Below are 19,782 nucleotides of genomic sequence, written 5' to 3'. Positions count from 1 at the left end.
CAGTTAAGTCTAGGGACTAAGTTTTGACCCTCAGGAATAGCGGACAGTTAAGTCTAGGGACTAAGTTTTGACCCTCAGGAATAGCAGACAGTTAAGTCTAGGGACTAAGTTTTGAAACTCAGGAATAGCGGACAGTTAAGTCTAGGGACTAAGTTTTGACCCTCAGGAATAGCGGACAGTTAAGTCTAGGGACTAAGCGCTGGTAGAGTTTAACACTTCTTCTTTGTACTGTCAGTAGATTGCTAATTTAGATGACTCTAGAACATAGAGAGAGAGAGAGAGAGATTTAGGACATTTTTTTCTTACAAAATTGTATATCCCTAGCATTCACTGAATATCTTCAAATCAAATTTTATATTATTATATTTGTGACATAAGTCTGCCTTGGTGTCTAGTGATAGAATTCAACTTCAAATTCAACAAGTCATACTTAAAATGTCTTAAATCTAGAACTGACCTTGAAAACCAAATCTAGTGGTATGTGCCTGTATGAGATGAGCTGACACAGACCAAGCAAACATTTCTTCTCACACAATGGACTGTTGGTCAGTATGGTGGAAAACACCTGAAGACAAGTCGCCTGGCAAACCTTCAACTCATCTGTGACATTCAGCGTGTTTACTTCAGTTTCCTGACACAGAAAACAGATTAAATTCAAAGTAGTGCCTCAGGAAAAATAGGGTACATGATGTAATGGTCATCTATTTCTTTGGTCCACAAGTAATGAGGTGTCATGTGGCCTGGACAACAGCTTTACTTTCTCAAAACTAATGCCAGGTACCCAAAGAGTTGAGTGGACTCTGGGGTGTTCTAAAAAAAATGTTTGAAATTCAAAATCCAAGTCTTCACTGAGATTTGAGCCTGACACCCCCTTGGAAGCCTGTGCTTTGAGCCTGACACCCCCTTGGAAGCCTGTGCTTTGAGCCTGACACCCCCTTGGAAGCCTGTGCTTTGAGCCTGACACCCCCTTGGAAGCCTGTGCTTTGAGCCTGACACCCCCTTGGAAGCCTGTGCTTTGAGCCTGACACCCTCTTCGAAGCCTGTGATTTGAGCCTGACACCCCCTTGGAAGACTGTGCTTTGAGCCTGACACCCTCTTGGAAGCCTGTGCTTTGAGCCTGACACCCCATTGGAAGCCTGTGATTTGAGCCTGACACCACCTTAGAAGTCTGTGCTTTGAGCCTGACACCACCTTGGAAGCCTGTGATTTGAGCCTGACACCACCTTGGAAGCCTGTGCTTTGAGCCTGACACCACCTTGGAAGCCTGTGCTTTACTTGTGCATGTGTGTAAAAGTGTAAATTAAAAGTTAATTTTAGACAAGCACAAGCCTGCCAAGTCCAATCTATACAGATTTACTAAACACTGCCTGGATCTAGAGAATTTCGACTACTGGTCTACCTGGCAATAAAATGTCTGTATCACAAAAAGAAAGTTAAAAGTTTTTAGACTAGATAAAATCTCTCACACTTTTAGTAGCAATGGTTAAAACAGCAAATTACAAATCAGCTCACAATTTATTTATCTTTTTCATTTTGATATTTATAAGAGAATAAAATAGTCCACAAAAATGTATAATAACATAATTACAATAAATGGATGAAAGTTTGAAACCTGTAAATCCATGAGATCACTGCACTGTATAAAAATTCTATCAAAAGCCGACTGTTGAGTAGTCTCGTTCAGTGCTACGTCAATACCACTGCCATTCTTCTGAACAAACAGCCTTAAGAGGAAGTTGATTAATATGTTTGTAAGTTGTTTAGTTTACTAAATAGCTAATTTAAGATTGAAATTTGAAGGCATTATGGGGACTATTCTATTACTGGATTATATTTATATAAAGTACTTTGACCATAAGTATCATTCCTCATGAGATAAATGTACTGTAATATATAAATATATATATCAGGAACTTAGCAATCAATGACTCATACATCTTTCATTGAATTCAATGCTCAGGAAAATACAGGGGAGGCAACTTAATTGACAAAACACATTAGGAACAGGCATGAACATAATAGGAAGAGTATATAAGGATTTGTGTTAATAGACATTGAATTATATGAAATAAAAGAATCATTACACCAGAGCCACATTAATTCACTTCCCAAAACTGGATTCTTTCCCTTTATTTACCCTAGCAACTTTTATGCTTCTGAAAGTAGTGACCAAATAAAAGTCGATTCTAAATTGCTATATTTAGTATTTGGAAATTCCCCAACCCAATGTAACTCATGGAATAAACGGCGATGCCATGTATATTTTCAAAGGAATCCTTTATTTTCTTTCAATGAATTGGTAGATTCCATTTGTATCATAAATTATCAATCTTACAAAGTCTGTTTGGATAATAAAGAAAATAAGTTTGAATGTATGGGGGGGTGTCTTTTGTGTTTGTATAAGTAATAACTATTAAAAATTTGCATGTGTATGTATTTAATACATCATTTATTTGCTTTAAAATTATAATTACTAAAAATTACCTATAAACTATTTATTAATCTTTTTTTTCAACAAGAGAGACAATTAGGACTGGAAGAGGCAAGGTGGAAATTTCTTTTGGTTACATCCCTTTGACCAAATTAATAAATTTTCAAGACAACCCAAACAGGACAGGATTTCATGAAAATGGACCAAATAAACTACTAAATTGTCAGAAAAATAAAACAGAAACAAAAAGGAAAAAAAAAAAAAACAACAACAACACTATTACAATAAATAACAATAAAAATAAATTTAATCTTAAAATGAGTTATATGCCAAAATGAAATAATTCTTTTTAAGCTCTTCATACACATACTTTGAGCTCTGTACTTTAATAGAAACCAAATTGCTTCATTATATGTACATTTTTGTAACTCTAGCAGACCCCAGAGAATTTCTAAGGACAAAGGATGGAGGTCCTTTGTCTTAGGTTCTTAAGGGAAAAATTGTTGCAAAAATAATATAAATAAAAATGAATGCTAATAACTCATAAGTCTAAAAAAAATATATATATATATATATAGTTTGGCAATACTTATTTTAAGGAACATTTTCAAAAATTTTTGTGAATGTTTTTTTTCACCAATTTCTGGACATTTGCTGTCATAATTTTATGGACCGTTGCTGTCATCTTTTTCTGGACCTTTGCTGTCACCTTTTTCTGGACCTTTGCTGTCATCATTTTATTGGACCTCTGCTGTCATCATTTTCTGGACCCGTTGCTGTCACCATTTTATAGATCTTCGCTGCAGCCTACTCCGCGAGCATACTGAAAATCCTGGAACATGACTTTGATAAAAACGTTTTTTTTTTTTTTTTTTTTTTTTATGAAATTTTCCTTGTGTTATTATTAATTTAGAATGATGTTTTGTGTGTTTTCTTTGAGAAAAAAAAATTTAAAAAAAAAAAAAAAAAAAAAAAAAAGTATATTAGTAGTATCTGCTGGAAAATTCTGCATTCAACATTTTTTGTAATAGGCCCTGCTTGACATAAACTTTGGTGACAATTTATATCAATTAAATCTTGATACAGCAAAGTGAGAAATAGAATAATCTTTGGATGGACGACACTTTTGAAAATTCTAATTTGTTTTTTTAAACATCAAACTTGTTTGTTTGTTACATTTTGTTCATCTAATTTTCTCTTCCAATGTTCAAGTGTTATTTGAAGGTTCTTTCCACTTCTGTTCTTCAGATTTAAATTTCATTTTTTGTTTCGGGCTAGAAGATTGTCAAATTACTTAAGCATCAATTTCATGCGCAACATCAAATCTAAACCTCAGACACACAAGAGTTAAGGGGAGCTTAGTGTTGATGTACACTGATTAAAATTTCCTAATCATTTGTAAGAAGAACTCCTCAATAGATGAAAGCTGACCGGGTTTGGTCATATTGTAAGACACGACTCACTGTTAAAAGTCATCCTTCAAGGTACAGTCTATCGAGCATAAAGAAAGGGTCATTCAAGGAAAAGCTAGCTGGATAATGTAAAAGAATAAACTGGCCCCTCTATCAATATTATGGTAGGAACAGCAGCTGACTGGTAAATGTGGAGGGATATGGTTACACGCACTGTCGCAGCACCCCCCAGTACAAATGTCAAGGGACAAATGAGATGACAACATCATTTGTAATAAACCGAACATGTTTTGTAAGTCAACTTAAGTCATCATGTCGTTGTCAATAAGATCTGACATTTCTGTTCAATAAAATAAAAGATTTTTATGAGTAGCTAAAATACAAAATTTATGTCTGCTAAGTGTATGTAATTCAAAGAGTTCAAAAATCTCATAAATTCACATTTATTATAAGTCAATTTATAGAAATATATGTATAGAAGTAAATCTATCAGCCAAACAACTGTAGTCTCTTTTGTAAACAGGACAAAAATTACTTAAACATGTCCCACATAGTGTAGCAAGATCTGAATAGGTGACAATGGCTTAGTCTTGAGCTTAGCTTTTCACAGACTATTACCCATTTTGAAAAAGTAGAAAAAAAAATATCACTATTGCACTGAAATAATTATGAAATGAATGAGTGAAATTCTATTTTATATCTAACTCTTTTCTTGCCTGGCATATTGAACCAAATGCAGACTACTAAACTAAGCTAAATGATGGTAGTGCAAGTTTTTATTCTTGGTTAAGAAATATTTAGAGTTATTGAATGAAACAGTTGACAGTCAAGTAATGAAATACAGTTTACCATTTAACTTCCTCAGCGACAAAGTTTTTGATAAAGGCACAGTCCTCTGCTAAAGCTTTAATTAGATGCTGTCCTACAGTGACCAACTCAAAACTTTTACTGCCATCTTCTTCCTCTTCAGACTCGACCTTGAGTTTACCCCAAGTACAACCTGGGTCATTCTGGACAGAAAAAAAAAAGTATTTAAAAAAAAATAACTGGACAGTGACAAAGTAAATGACCAACAGAGAAACTCATTCAAAGAAAGAAAGTTACAACTGCTAGAGACTCAATTTCAATCAATTCAAAGTCCAGAGACTCATTAAAAGGAACTTAAAGCCTAAAGAACTCATTCAAAGTTTACATTCTAGTAGCTCAGTCTGTTATTAGTGGAGGTTCTAATGAATCTATCTATCTATAAAATGATTCCAATGACATGCATAGCATATAGCCACTAACAACCAGCCCAACTCCTGGCTTTATGTGTAGCTCAGATATTGGGTCCATCAGAACTGTTATCAGTGACAGGAGATGGGGCAAAGGGAAGCAACTGGTGCCTAAACCTGTAAAAGGGGCACATAAGACTCTGCAGGCTACCCAGCCTAGGAGAAAGAAAACACTGACTCCAAACCTATGTTGCTTTGCGGCTCTACCCAAGCATAGGAGAAGCATGAAAAGTCAACCCTGAGGAAATATCAGGAGCTAGCGACCCTTAGGCAGTTTGCGATGTCACTGATCCCAAGCTGTATCCTTTGAAAACATCAGCTGTGTGGAGAGGAAGGAACTGCTGCATGGGCGGCATCATTCCAACCATAGATATGCCCAGGCTTTCATCTCATTTCTATCATGATCCATTGCCACTTTGTAACTAAAGGAGTTCAGACGTAGCCCATTCATGCATCTAAAATTTCTGATTGAAACCTGTAGTCTGTAGAATTACCTTGATTAGTTGAACCATTGTTTTGACCAGCTCAAACTTGAGATCACTGTTACTTTGTTCTGACAGACGCCTATCAAAAAAAAAAGTGCAAGTAACTTTAAGGAAACGTTTCTCTAGCTTGAACTTTACAACACATAACAGACAGGATGTAGAAAAGAACCATTAGTGGGAAGCGTGTTCGAGAGGCAAAGTACGCTTGAACTTGGCTTGTCTCTGCTACCTATGAAGGGGGCTCGAGGTTTGACACCCGACTAAAGCAGAGTTGTGTTTACTGAGTGCCCAAAAGGCAGCAGGAAAAACGTTCTCCCAGATACCCCCCCCCCCCACTGGTCCACAAATGAGATTGGACCATGGCACTCTGATTAAGCTATAAGCATGAGGGTAGCACTATATAAAAGCTATAATTATAAGTTATAAAAAAAAGCAAACCAATGGCAAGATTTTTATGTGATGTGGTATCAAAAACAAAATGCTTTATTTTCACAGGGCATTCTGTAAGTTTGATGCAAAAGGACAGGGAAGTGTACTGCAAATAGGCCTTTGATAGTAGAAGGATGGCTGCCTTATCAAACAACCCAAAGACTGCAACATGGACATGCATTAACTCTGATCAAGGATGGCTGCCTGGTCATGCGGTTTGCGCGCTGGACTGTCGTTTGAATTTATCGATGGTCCAGGGTTCAAACCCTGCCAGCTCCCATCCCCTGTCGTCCTGCGGGAGAAGTGGACTAGGAAGTAAACTATCTTCAACTCTGAAGAAACATCCGAAACATGTAAAACATTTTACAAAACATTTTACAAGTATGCCATTTCAGAATGGGCCAGTTAAGTCACTACGAATTCTGCAACAAATTCTAACTAGGTTAGTGGCATGCCTAACTCTTAATGTATTAATAAATACATACCAAAAGTCAGAGATGAATTTGAAATAAGTGTCCCTGCAAAACAGTAATTCCTCTGAGACTGTCTTGTCACCAGGATGCCCAGAAAGATGGGGGACAAGGTTAGATAAATGACTGACAAGTCTGGTACAGATTTGAAGATCAAGGCTTAATGCTTTGGCAGTCAGTCTGTAAACAAACAAAACAATTTTAATAGATACATATAACAAATAACATTCAAAGAATATGATGACAACTTAAGAGGTTTTAAATGTTTGATCATGTTAAACACAGTTAAGAATTTAAAATATTAAGTCCAAGAATATTAATGACACTCAAAGAGATTTTTAATGTTTGATTTTTATTATTCTTTAAGGACCTTTTAAATTTGATTATTACTTGTAAAATATTATACTACAAAAGGTGCTTCATCTGTATTACGCTTACCTGTAGACACTCAATATTGTTTTCATGTTTTCACAAGTCACATGATATGGGAGAATCAGGAGATATTTAGTGACAGTCAGAAGCTAAAATTGCATGCAAAAAAAATCTTTTTTAAGAGTTTATTTCAGGGGAGGGGAGTTAAATAATGGTACAAGAAAACAAAACAAAGCCTCTTTTAATTTCAATATTGCATAGATTTTTCCTTAACGTAAACTTCCGAGAAAAAAAAATGAAAACCAGATTTGGAGCAAAAAGAAGAGATTGAGCTAGCCATAAAACTTTGCTTGTACAACTGCAATACTCTTCTGCTTGTCTGAACGCCAATAAAATTTAAGAGGGCAAAGAGCTGGATAAACCAACACATGAATAAGTTTTAGTAAAGAAAATAATTTTTAAAAAATTCTTGGCATCATTTTATTTGTTCTATCAGAATCATAAGTGCCCAACTTTCAATGTCAGAACATATAGAACAAAATCTGATTAGGTAGTTAGGTCATGTTCTGCTATTGATAAATAAGACATCCCAGTTTCAATCAATTGGATCTCCCCCCCCCCCCCCCCCCCCCCGCCCAAACAGATAGATACAGATTACCCATGATGATCTGATGGGCAACAAATAAGAAAGACTTGCAATAGACTGCTATTGACTAGTACACTGCAGCCAAAACAGGAAGAGAAATTTGAAACAGGCTAAGTAGCTAGATTTTCATTAACCTGCAATTAATATCATGAATTTAGCCTTACAAAATGTAAATGGACTGGTGACTTCGGGTCAAAAGATTCTGAGCCAATGAGATTCAAGAGTTTGCCTTTGATTTGCGCACTGCCTTCGGGAAGCACTCCACCGCGATAGTTGGCCCCCAAGATGCTCAACAACTCCACACACAAGACTGGTCCAAGCTGAGACTCGTTCAGGTGATCTCGGCTCAAGTAGGACAAGTTACTCACATCTAAAGAAGTGTATTGTAAACGTGTCAAACGTGTAAAAAAAAAAAAGTAATACATGATAAAAAAAGCTATGATGTTAGTGTCTCCAAGTAATTGTGAAAGTTATCCCATAGTTAGAATGCAAACATTTGATTCCACACACCTGAATACACTAATAACACCTTCATTATCATGGAAGAAATGAAAATGAGTTGTACAATAGTGCATTACATATACAAGAAATCATTACAGCAGAGCTAATACAAAGGTGGAAGGGGAGGGCACTGCTGTGTGGGCAACAACATTCTGACCATAGCCAATGCCCAGCCTCTTGTCTTGTCCACCATGAGTTGAGCCATAGTTGTCTTATAACAGGAAGCCGAAGGAACAAAAGGTTTTTACTATTGGTAACTGTTGTCTTCTATATGATGGTCAAATGTTAAAATTGTGACCCAAACTATAGTTTCTAGCTCTCTTAAGAAGTTTTTTTTGATTAGGTACTGAGTGCAGCTTGTTTTTACCAATGATCTTACTAAATTTTTAGTTGTTTTTTTTCTGTTTTAATGTTGAAATCAGGCAGAGATATGGAAACTTAAAAATACTGCAGATGTGAGAATGACAAAAATGTTTTGATTACTGACAACTAAAGGAGGATATTTTCTATAGTAGCCTTCATATTTGTACCACACATCTTATCAGTTCTTAACAAATATAGATTTTTAGGTTATGTATTATGTAGTCATAACAGTAATACATATTAATATCATAGTGGCTTACTTGTATTAGTCATGGTCTCATCAGACTCTCTGGTCCTGGTGTCTACTTCCATCTTGACTCTGTTTTGGGTACTTCTGCTCATTTCAAAATCAAAATCATCTTGCTTCATAACGGCTAAATTCTCCTCCTCTTCATCTTCAAACTGGGCATACCTGCGTTTTCGTCTCTTAAACCCAGTGGTGCTCAGGTCACTCTTGTTCTCTCTGTAACTCTGGAATATTTGTGTTGGATGGTTTCTCTACAATGTGTGTGTTCAATAACTTCTGAGTTTATGTGACAAAAGTCATATAATGTTTGTGTAAATAGAGTATGAGAAACAGAAGACCTTGACATCATCTGCCCTTTAGAGCGCAAGGTCTGAAAACTTGACTTTTACTTTTCTAGACTATGAGAAACAGAAGACCTTTACATCATCTGCCCAGTAGATGGCAAGGTCTGAAAACTTGACTTTTACTTTTCTAGACTATGAGAAACAGAAGACCTTTACATCATCTGCCCAGTAGATGGCAAGGTCTGAAAACTTGACTTTTACTTTTCTAGACTATGAGAAACAGAAGACCTTGACATCATCTGCCCAGTAGATGTTAAGGCCTGAAAACTTGACTTTTACTTTTCTAGACTATGAGAACATTTCAACTAGACTTTTAAAAAATATTTTTGCGAAGTAGTTTCTCAAAATAAAATTCAAAATGTACGCATAACTTTAAGTTCTTGAAATGAATCAGCGCTCTATACAATACTAAAAAAAAAAAATAAAAATTAATAGATTTAATTACTATCATGAACCAAAATATTTATAATAATAATACTTGAGATAAAATTTGAGGTCAACTTTATTATCTTAAGGGAAAGTTCATTTATAATTTTGTATTTGCATCAATATTGTTATTGTTACAGTATTTACGCTGAGGTGGTCAATTGTAGCCAGACTAAAATTTCATTTTATCTTATAATTGTGTATTTCAGAGAATAATTAAACAATACCAATGAATAAAATGGAATGTTAATTTAAAAAATTTATCAATGCAACAATCAGTAAAACATTGAAAGCTGAAGTAAACAGAAAGAAACATTAGGTCAAAAACTAAAGGAAACCAAAGTTTCTTTCTGTTGATTTTCAAATCACTGACATGTATTTATCTTTAAGTTGGTAAAATCAAGTTTTAGATGGTGCTTTTTAATTGGCTGTTAACAAGTGTGTGTGTGTGTGTGGGGGGGGGGTTGAGAATCCCTAAAGTAACCATCAACCAACTTTGACATGTTTTCGTTGTGTGCAAATTTATTTCAATACTTTATGCCCACACATCGAAGAATTAAGTTCAATAACTCCCAAGGTTCTATAACTCCTATTATAAAAGATTGTGATGTTCGCAGTTAACTCCTAATGCAGTACAAGGTTTTAGGAAGTTACCAGCAATGTTTCTAACTTGTGAGTGTAAGAAGAGCTCTTCAGCACTCGTTCAGAGCAACAAGATACACTTTATTATACACTAAGCTATACCCTTAGCTATAAACTTAGCCATATACTTAGCTATACACTTAGCTAATCTTTTTGGTTTGTTTTACATGTTTCAGATTGAAGATTACTACCTCCAAACCAAAACCTCATGCAAGATGGCAGGCAGGGTTTGAACAGTCCAAATCGCATACCACAAAACCAAGCAGCCTGGCATTCTAGTGAAAACCAATGCATATCTTATAAAGCTAGAGTGTTTATGGGGCTTTTCAAGATATTGAAAGTATACATTTTCTTAAACTATAAATATTTCATTATAATAATTGTTTTTTTTAATGTAGATTTTTTTGTTAGAAGTCTCTTTTCTAAGGTGTTTAATACAACTTTTAAAAAAATGGGAATATGAGTTACTGGGTCAATGTCAATGTTAAAAAAAAAGAAGTAAAGATGAAAATATTTTTGTTTTACTTACCTTTTTCAAAACTAGATTTACAAGTGTGTTGATAAATTCTTGAGAGAAACATGATTGCAGGAACTCAAGCGTACAGTCAATGCTCTCATCTTGCAATGTTAAGTTCTCAATTGTGAACAAGCTGCAGAAATCTCTCAATGGGCCGCATTGACCTTTGATGCCATCTTTGACGACTTGAGCCATGAAAACTGAACTCCATTTCTTGAGCACCTTCTCCAGGGACTTCTTGATCTCTCCTGACAATTTGTTTGTCGGGCCAAAATGAGAGAGAAGTTTCACACAGATACAAGCCAGCCAGGCAAGATAATCAGTTGATGATTGCTTCCAGTTGGAAAAAAAAAAGTGAATATAAATCAAATTAATTTTACAAATATTTTTATCTATTTTATAAAAATACCTTACATATTTTAAGAGGTAATATAATGATTATAAAACTTGACAATTTAAATAATAAAACATCTTTAAACTATTACCACTGTATCAAGTGAGTTTGACAATGATGACAAATGACTGACTAGATAGTATGCTGTTGTTGAAATCTGGGGATTATTGTGTGTTATTTTGGCATAAGTAAAATTATCTCCCCTGTCACTTGTCTTGAAGCTTTGGTTAAAAGTATTTTTTAAGTAGATTAACTCGAAATCTGGCCTAACTGAGGTCACACGAGCGTTATGTCTTTGTTGCTCTAAAACTGCACTGGGGTCTTTTAATGTCAAAGAAAATAAGATTTCTGCAACTCTTGAAGGAGGCAAGGATGATTTTGCAGGACTGGTCTCAAAACTGATTCCAGGCAGCATCCAGGCAATCAGTGCACGTCTCAAAGGGTAAGTCTGTTTCTGGACACCAGCCCCAATTATGCTAGGTATGTAGTTCTCTGGAATACCCACGCTGACCACAAGGGAGGTCAAAAGATCAGCAGCTGGCGATGACAAGAGCATATAGTCTAAAAGAAAAAGGTTCCAAATTTCTTGGGCCGGCTTGACAATCTGAGTGTCTAGCAGGCAGGACATGGCAGAGAGACCAGCTTCTTGGTAACCTTCTACTGATGCCTGCCTAGAGTTGATAGTGCTGCAGAAATAGAGTTGTAATCATAAAATAGAATTTTAATCATTTTATTGCATAAAAAAACATTTTAATCATTTTATTGCATAAACTACTTGTCATAAATTTCTATTAATGTACAATACAGTTTTACTAATCTGAAGCTTAAGTGGAAATTAAAATGGGTGTATTTCAGAATTTTTGGAAATAATGGAGTAGCGACCCTTGTGTGTGTGTTTGTATGTATATATATATATCCTCATTCCTGATCGAAGATGAGCACATTTCTCATATCCTATGAACTCAAAGATGACTGTTAAGTCTAATCCTCGCTTTAAAAAGTCAGCCGCATACGTGACATGGGTAGGTTTGGTCGCTTGCACTGTATTGTTGCAGTTACAGTATAGGAACATGAAGAGATTCCCTCTGTGGCACGCATATGGCACAACTCTGCATCTTAATATAATGTTTGCTGCCATCAAGGAGCCTCCAGACAGAGCTCTCAGTCCAGGTCTATCTGCTGGAGAAAATCCTTTCAACCGTCATCATGATAATGACGGCTTTGGGGCCGATTCCATAGTTTGCTTAAAAAATTAAAATATTTCGGCATTAATGGTCCACTGCATCAGTGGATTAAAGATTTTCTGATAGGGAGAGAACAAACTGTAATAATAAATGGCTCTAAATCAACACCGATAACAGTAAACTCAGGTGTACCTCAAGGAACAGTCTTGGGTCCACTACTATTTTTAATTTACATAAATGATTTACCAAATTGCATTACTTCAGGAACAAAAGTCAGATTATTTGCAGACGATTGCATAATATATAGAACAATAAAAACAACACAAGACACAGATATTTTACAAAGAGAATTAGATGAATTACAGAAATGGGAATCAAATTGGAGCATGTCTTTCCACCCAGAAAAATGTCAGTTAAGAGTAACAAAAAAACTAAAACAAATTAATTCCACTTATCTTATTCATGGCAAACCAGTAACACAGACTAAAAACGCAAAATACCTAGTTGTTATAATAAATGAAAAACTGTCATGGAATCCACATATTGATGAAACTACAAAAAAATCAAACAAAGCATTAGGATTTATTAAAAGAAATTTCAATAGATCAAATAGAAAATAAAACTAAAATGTTATTTAACCTTGGTTAGGCCAATAATAGAATATGCATCCTCCGTTTGGGACCCCTCAACTCAAGAAAACATTAAGAAACTGGAACAGACACAAAATAGAGCAGTGAGATTCATAACAAACGAATATTCACATTTGACTAGAGTAACACCTTTAGTAAAATCACTAAATTTAGAAAGCCTTCGGGATAGAAGACTCTAAAGTAAAGTAGCAATCATACATAAAACACTGAACCATAATCTTCAAATACAAAAATAAAATTTAATAAAATACTCTGAAAGACACAAAGATAAAGGCACATTCCTCGTCCCATATGCTAGGACAAATTTGTACAAATACTCCTTCTTCCCTAGTGCTATTAGAGCATGGAATGGGTTGCCTGAGCTAGCCAGGAAAACCAGTGACTTGGCAGAATTTAAGTCATTGGTTAATATGCATGACTAAATGCATGACGCGTAGGACGTAATCATCTTCTTTTTTGAAGTAACGTCTGTATTATATAAGATAAGATAAGATAAGATTCTCTACTGAATTGTTTTTTACAAGGTAAGAATATATAACAAAATAAATTAGAACTCAAATTAGCTTTAAATGATCTTATATAGTATATCCTAATTAACCTGCATGGCTAGATTTACACAGGGATATGTATAGGACAAACATATGTTTTACTTTGAAGGAATGTCTGTAATTTATAAGATAGTTCATTAAATTTCTTTCAAGATGTAAGGGTGAATGATAATATTTGTCTTTGATGTTTCAAGTGCACCATTTTAAATTTAATTTCCAATGCAAATAGAATAAATATGGTTATAACTGTTATCAGATGATGTTAGTCCAAATCCCAAAAAAACAGACAATTCACAAGAATGGTCTTGTTCCCTTGAAATCTACTAGAGTATTGAATAAAATCTGAATTTGTGATGTAAGCTTCACATGTAATGTTTGAATTAAACTGTGGCATAAATGCACATTTCATCGGCACTGTTGTAATATTTCATTATGTATAATGAACTTTCCAAAACATATTTCCTTCTAGATAATAAAGATATCATTATATCGATATCAAAGATTCTCAAAACTCAGCCTTACTCTCATAAATAAACCTAGAAAGCCACATGTGGACAACCCCCCCCCCCCGGCCCCCCACCAGCACTTCATGATGGCTGCCTGGACAAGTGGTATGCGCTCTGGAATATCATCCCAATGGTCATGGGTTCAGAGTATTCTTACTGGGATGCAATAGCTGATAATGTACAATTCTGAACATGTTCAACAAAAAACAAGTCTTGTTTCAATCGCATAGATTTGAAAACTAACCTGAGACAATAAGACCAAATGGTTGTCATGGCAGCAGCATCCTCTGCACTCACTTCTTCCTTGCGTGGAAAGGCTTTCACCAGCGCAGTCAGCACATCAAACAAATAGTGGAACAGTTGTCCTCTGAATTTCAAGAAAAGAGTGTTTCTCTAAATATGTTTCCAAAACGCAAAAGACATTTTACATTTAACAGTTAATTAAACAAAGAACCAAACTGAGTAAAAAAAAAAAAAGGTTTCTTATAGCTTTTATGTAGCGCTGCTTGCATGCTTATAGCATTCTCAGAGCGCTATGGTCCAATCTCATTCGTGGACCAGTGGGGGGGGAGGAGGTATCTGGGAGAAGGTTTTCCGTGCAGCCTTGAGGCACTCAGTAAACACAACTCTGGTCAAGTCGGGTGTCGAACCTCAAGCCCCTTTCTTAGGTAGTCAAGTTGTGATACTTGACACACAGATATGTGATATTGTATTCAGGTTTATGTATCATTGCTGCACTAGTCACACAAATACCAAAGCAGAAAAGATTTAGATAAATTCTTTTTAAAAAAGAGAAAGTAAAAATGTGCAGGGGAACGAGAATTTTTGTCCACTTCCTAGTGAAAAGTGAAAAGGGCCTGAACATGTGGCTCAGAATATTCTCTTAATTACTTCTTATGGTCCTAAAAAAAAAGCTATACGCTGGTAGTGTGTGAACCATATAAAAGTATCCAAGCAGATGACTTCCAACAAAAGCTACATTAATGCTTAAAAACAGTAAGGGTATGACTTTGTACCTTTTACATTCAGCTAATAGACTAGCCATTAAATGCAGCACTGCTGAAAGTCCTTCTGAGCCAAAATACTCAGGATACTCCAACAAGAGACAATTCAAAATCTGCAGCCTGTTGACCAAATATACAACAGTAATAGAGTTGGTTTAACTGAGACTAAACATCAGACTAATGCAATAATATACTGCAACAGTCAAGAACTCATGAAGCTATAAGAAAAAAAAAATCCACATTACCAAGGAACTACATGGACTGTGTTGGCTGTATCTTTCAAGGCCTGGAGCAAGGATTTGTTCTCTGTGCTCAGACGTTGCCTCTTTGCTTGTGTAGCTGTGTCACTGGTATAACTTGACAGTGACTGGTTCAGTGTGTCACATAAAACTGCTTTGTGCAGAGGTACCTAATAAACATTGACCAATAAAACATCAAAGCGCTGTTGTTGTTTTTTTGTGTAGAAACCAATGGTAGACAACTTAATTGTGTGAACAAGAAAGAAAACAACAGTAGACTGCTTACCTGTTTAAATAAATCAGCAACAAATGACACATAGTTTGACTTCAATGCATTTATTTTGTTTCTATGGAAAGCAAACATGGTTTTAAACTTTACGAATCTTATCTTATTATTTTACAGAATACAGACATTTCTTCAAAAAAGAAGATGTAAGTCCTAAATGTTTGAACTCAATTAAAATTTTTGAAAATTTTCAACATGACTAATATTCATTAGTTGGTAATTATAATTACTTATTGCAAAACCAAAATCATTCTTTGTTGATGCAAGGAGTTTGAATCATCATCAAACTCCATTTGGTTGAGAGGCTCAAGTCCTCTCTTGCAAGAGCATAATGCATGTATGTCACCACACAGGTTAAGAACTTGTGGTTTACCAGACCTGTCAAGATGGAGATTAATAAGTCTGACGAGGTTTAAAAGAATATGAGACATGGTTTAGTCTTCCTCCTTGCAGTTGGGGGAACATTGAGACCAAACTGGCCTGAACCATGCAAATTATGAACCCTAGCGGCCTGTCCTGCACTGTGCAAGAAGTTTGAGTAGAAATACTGTCTTGTTTACACAAAACCACATTTGTTGTTTCATTTTTAAAATTAAAAACGTTCTATTTCAAATAGGTAAAAATTTAGTTTTTAAATTAGACATTTTTTTTTTTTATTTTCTCTAAAGACCACTTGATTTTAGGTCCAGCATTTATATGTATGTTTGCAAAGTCTGTTATTCTGTTTACCATTAATTTAGCGAGCAAGTCTTTACATAAAATATTGTATGCCAGAAAACTCACTCTTCCTTAATTTTGAATAATTTTTGTAGAAGTTTTGATCTCAATTCCAAATTAAAAAAAAAAAAAAAAGCACATACCCAGTTGTGAATTTAGACTTTTCTTCAATGTCTGTGTGAATCAGCTCATACAGGGAGTCAATAAATGCCTTAAAAAAAAAAGATAATAAAAACAATAATTGTAATCATCATCATCAAACTCCATTAGGGTGAGGGCTTGAGAGGCTCAAATCCTCTCTTGCAAAAGCCCTGGACAGAAACCCTGCTGTCTTGCGTAGTGCATAAATGTCGCCATACGAGAATTTTGGGTTTCCCAGACCTGTCGAGACGGAGATCAGCAAGTCAGATAGTGCTGTTAACAAACATGATGTAGTCTCAAGGTCGATACGAGAGAACATAACAAACCTCAACACAAGAGTTAAGATGACAAACTAAATAAGTTTAGAACAGCTAGGTCTGAATGTTTCTCTTGAATGAAGTGAAGCTTGTCATAGTATGAACTCAATGGGGAGTGAGTCCAAACCTTTGGACACATACATGATGACTTTTAAGGGATAAAAATGGAGCGCAGGGCTCTGTAGGAGATATATGGAGTAGGTCAGAGTACAAAGGTGGTAATTTAGTGTAGATGCACTGATAACAAAGTAAGGCCACAATGAGATCTATTCTTCCACTTACAGGGAGACAATAGAGAGTATGCAGGAGTGCAGTAGAGGAATTGGGTTTTGTTATGGGTGCAGTGCTGTTCAGAGTTCACTGCATCCTAGCGACATTGTCGTCAAGTACACCCACAAGCACGGCATTGCAGTAATTAAGGCAGTAGAGTATGAATGCAACATCAAGATTTGTGTTGATTTACTAATCAAATAAGGTAGACTCTGGCCTAATCTCCCCAGATGCAGATAGAGAGTCTTGCAGAGCTGATTTATGTGTGGGTCAAAAGAGATGAGCCAAAGAAAACCCACTATATGAACAAAAGGAACCTGGAAGTTCATAATGTCCAATGAATCTGAACTTTCCACTTGTATTACTGCAGCTCATCTTAAGAATATTATATCTAAACAACAACCAAAAAAATGAAATATATATAATTCCATAGCTGCTAATAGTCTAAAAGAATATTTTTCTACCAATATACAATAATGGTCATTAACTGACAGGAACATGTTCAAGTGATTATTAAGTTTACAATTAAAATTGATAGGTACTGAATATTTATTATTATTATTTTTGCATAGCACATCTTTCATATGCTCAGCCACTTTGGTCAAATCTCTTTTTTTTTGTTGACTAGAAGGGGCAGGGGTTATCTGGGTGAAGATTGCTGTGCTGCACTTTGGTGCTCAGCAAACAAAACTCAGATTAAGTCAAAATTTTAATTTGTGACGCCCCTCCTGTCAATAGGTAGCTAAGTAGTTTCCACCATTCAGCCACACATCTCACTGTTCTTAAACACCAAGTGTGCTTTTTGAACATTAAAAGATAAGATAAGATAGATAAGATAATTTATATTGGCCCAATCAAATGGAAATTCAGACTACAATTGACCACCTCAGCTGTCTCAAACCATAATGATCTACAGATAATTAAACAGACCTTCCAGTGATCCCAGTTATAAGCGTAGGCCCCATCTGTTTGATCACTGACTCCACAAGGATGATGAGCTCGCAACAAAAGGTGCAGAAATGAAATGAGTTCCTCCTAGAAAGAGACAGTACAATTAGCTAAGTCCATCAACTGCTATCTATGTCAAGGTAAATATCAGAACATTGGTTTTAAATTCAAAGGCTGAGTCAAAAAGTAAAAATAATATTATGTTCTGGCAGACACACACACAAAATAGGTTTACATTGCAAGCTGGATAAATGTTAGAGAAACTAGAACAGAAGCAAAATAGATCAGTGATATTTATTACAAATGAATACTCAAAGTTGATTAGAATAACAGAAGTTTGCATAATCACTGGAAGGGCGCGATGGCTGAGTGGTTAAGCCCTTGGCTTCCGAACCTGGGGTCCTGGGTTAGAATCTGAAGACTGGGACTTTGAATTTCTTGATTTTTAGGGAGCCCCTGAGTCCACCCAACTCTAATGGGTGCCTTAGTTGGGGAAAGTAAGGGCAGTTGGATTTTGTGCTGGCCACATGACATCCTGCTTGTAAACCGTTGGCCAAAGAATTGGATGACCTCAACATCATCTGCCCTATAGATCACAAGGTCTGAAAGGGGAACTTTACTTTTTTTTTATAATCACTAAATTTAGAAAAACTTCAGAATTGAAGACAAAAAAAGTTAAGTAGCAATAACACTAAACACAAAAACACAGCACAATAAAATACTCAGATAGGCATATAAAGGCACATTTTATTCCATATGCTAGGAACAATTAGCACAGGTGCTCCTTCTTCCCAAGGGCCATTAGAGAAGGGAAAAGCTTCTAAATTAGCCAAGGAAACCAATGACTTTGCAGAGTTTAAATTTCTAATTAACATGTACTGTTAGAACAAGTTTGAGACTTGGAAACACATAGGATGTAATTATCTTCTGCTAAAAAGAAGGTCCATAATTTGTAAGATAAAAGAGTAACTAACTCTCTTTAAGATCTGTTTGCAAACTGTATCAAGTTTTACTTACTCTAATTTTTTCATGGTTAGAATGACTCCACAGGTAGATGAAACTGTTTCTCAAAGATTCACCGAAGTGACACAGCTGAACACGGCAGCTTGGAGCAACATGGAGGCAGAACAAGTTGAGTGATATCAACATGCTTTCAATAACAGATGAGTTCAGCTCCCTGCAAGAGAAATTAATAATCAGCCACAGAACAAGAATATATAAAATAGTTTAATAAGTTTAATGGCAGTCTCATAGAAAAACAGGCATTCATTGTAAAACACAGGTCCACAAATTCACATCATTCCTTGATGACATTATTTTATTCAAAGCAAGGCAAACCATGAAAATTTTTTTTTAGAAAAACTTAAAAATGTAAATAAGTCAAATCCAGATAATTAAAAGACTGGTTAACTGAACCAGCTGCTTATTAACAACTAATACTGAAATACCAAAACTAGCTGTGTTGAAGTAACGTACTAAGTTAATTGCACCATTCAGTTTTAATCAACAAAATGATGACATAATTATGTGGTTTGATTAACCGGATTTGACTATTTTTATGAAATTTGCTATTCCGAATTCACAAAGCCTAATGACTAAAGGCTAAAAAAAGCCAAGTTCATTTATCATTTAATTAGCATTTGTGCACCGTACAATGTTGAACAATAAGCCCCTAATGAGCATACATTACCTTATACTTTCAAAAACTTTGTTGAAAAATGAGAACAACTTTCTAGGATATAGTCTCCCTTGAAGAATGCTGCCATTAATCAATTCCTGAAGAATACGGGACACAATGACTGGATCCAACAGTTGCTCAAAATAGATCTTTAAATACAGGAACAGTAACTCTGAAAAACAAAACACAAGAATCAGAAGTGAAATAATGTTAAGCTCAAATTCAGAGATGAATTAATACCATGGGGGAAAAACAACAACAAAGTCTTTTGTAGAATGGCAAATACAAAGCTATTTAAAATAATATAATAGGAAAGTTTACCCATATCCTGATCTATCCCA

General features: G+C 35.3%; 1 protein-coding gene across 2 annotated transcripts in view; it reads right to left on the bottom strand.

Moving 5' to 3' along the window:
* LOC106052275 (serine-protein kinase ATM-like) overlaps positions 1-19,782 on the bottom strand; it is a 63,162-nt gene that overhangs the window by 37,473 nt on the left and 5,907 nt on the right. For both annotated transcript variants that reach the window (XM_056032552.1, XM_056032551.1), the window contains exons 6-23: positions 19,454-19,613; positions 18,781-18,940; positions 17,746-17,850; positions 16,231-16,298; positions 15,371-15,431; positions 15,091-15,254; positions 14,858-14,965; positions 14,086-14,208; positions 11,045-11,639; positions 10,572-10,892; positions 8,644-8,854; positions 7,684-7,889; positions 6,940-7,022; positions 6,517-6,681; positions 5,612-5,681; positions 4,693-4,853; positions 1,613-1,724; positions 458-631 (exon numbers count right to left, since the gene is read on the bottom strand). In XM_056032552.1, coding sequence (XP_055888527.1) covers positions 458-631; positions 1,613-1,724; positions 4,693-4,853; positions 5,612-5,681; positions 6,517-6,681; positions 6,940-7,022; positions 7,684-7,889; positions 8,644-8,854; positions 10,572-10,892; positions 11,045-11,639; positions 14,086-14,208; positions 14,858-14,965; positions 15,091-15,254; positions 15,371-15,431; positions 16,231-16,298; positions 17,746-17,850; positions 18,781-18,940; positions 19,454-19,613 — 3,047 coding nt within the window. The remainder of the gene's footprint in view (positions 1-457; positions 632-1,612; positions 1,725-4,692; positions 4,854-5,611; positions 5,682-6,516; positions 6,682-6,939; positions 7,023-7,683; positions 7,890-8,643; positions 8,855-10,571; positions 10,893-11,044; positions 11,640-14,085; positions 14,209-14,857; positions 14,966-15,090; positions 15,255-15,370; positions 15,432-16,230; positions 16,299-17,745; positions 17,851-18,780; positions 18,941-19,453; positions 19,614-19,782) is intronic.

The sequence above is a fragment of the Biomphalaria glabrata genome, chromosome 6 (genome assembly GCF_947242115.1).
Source record: "Biomphalaria glabrata chromosome 6, xgBioGlab47.1, whole genome shotgun sequence".
Classification (NCBI taxonomy): Eukaryota; Metazoa; Mollusca; class Gastropoda; family Planorbidae; genus Biomphalaria; species Biomphalaria glabrata.
Note: the sequence above shows the minus strand (reverse complement) of the source record. Positions and strands in the feature narration are given on the sequence as shown.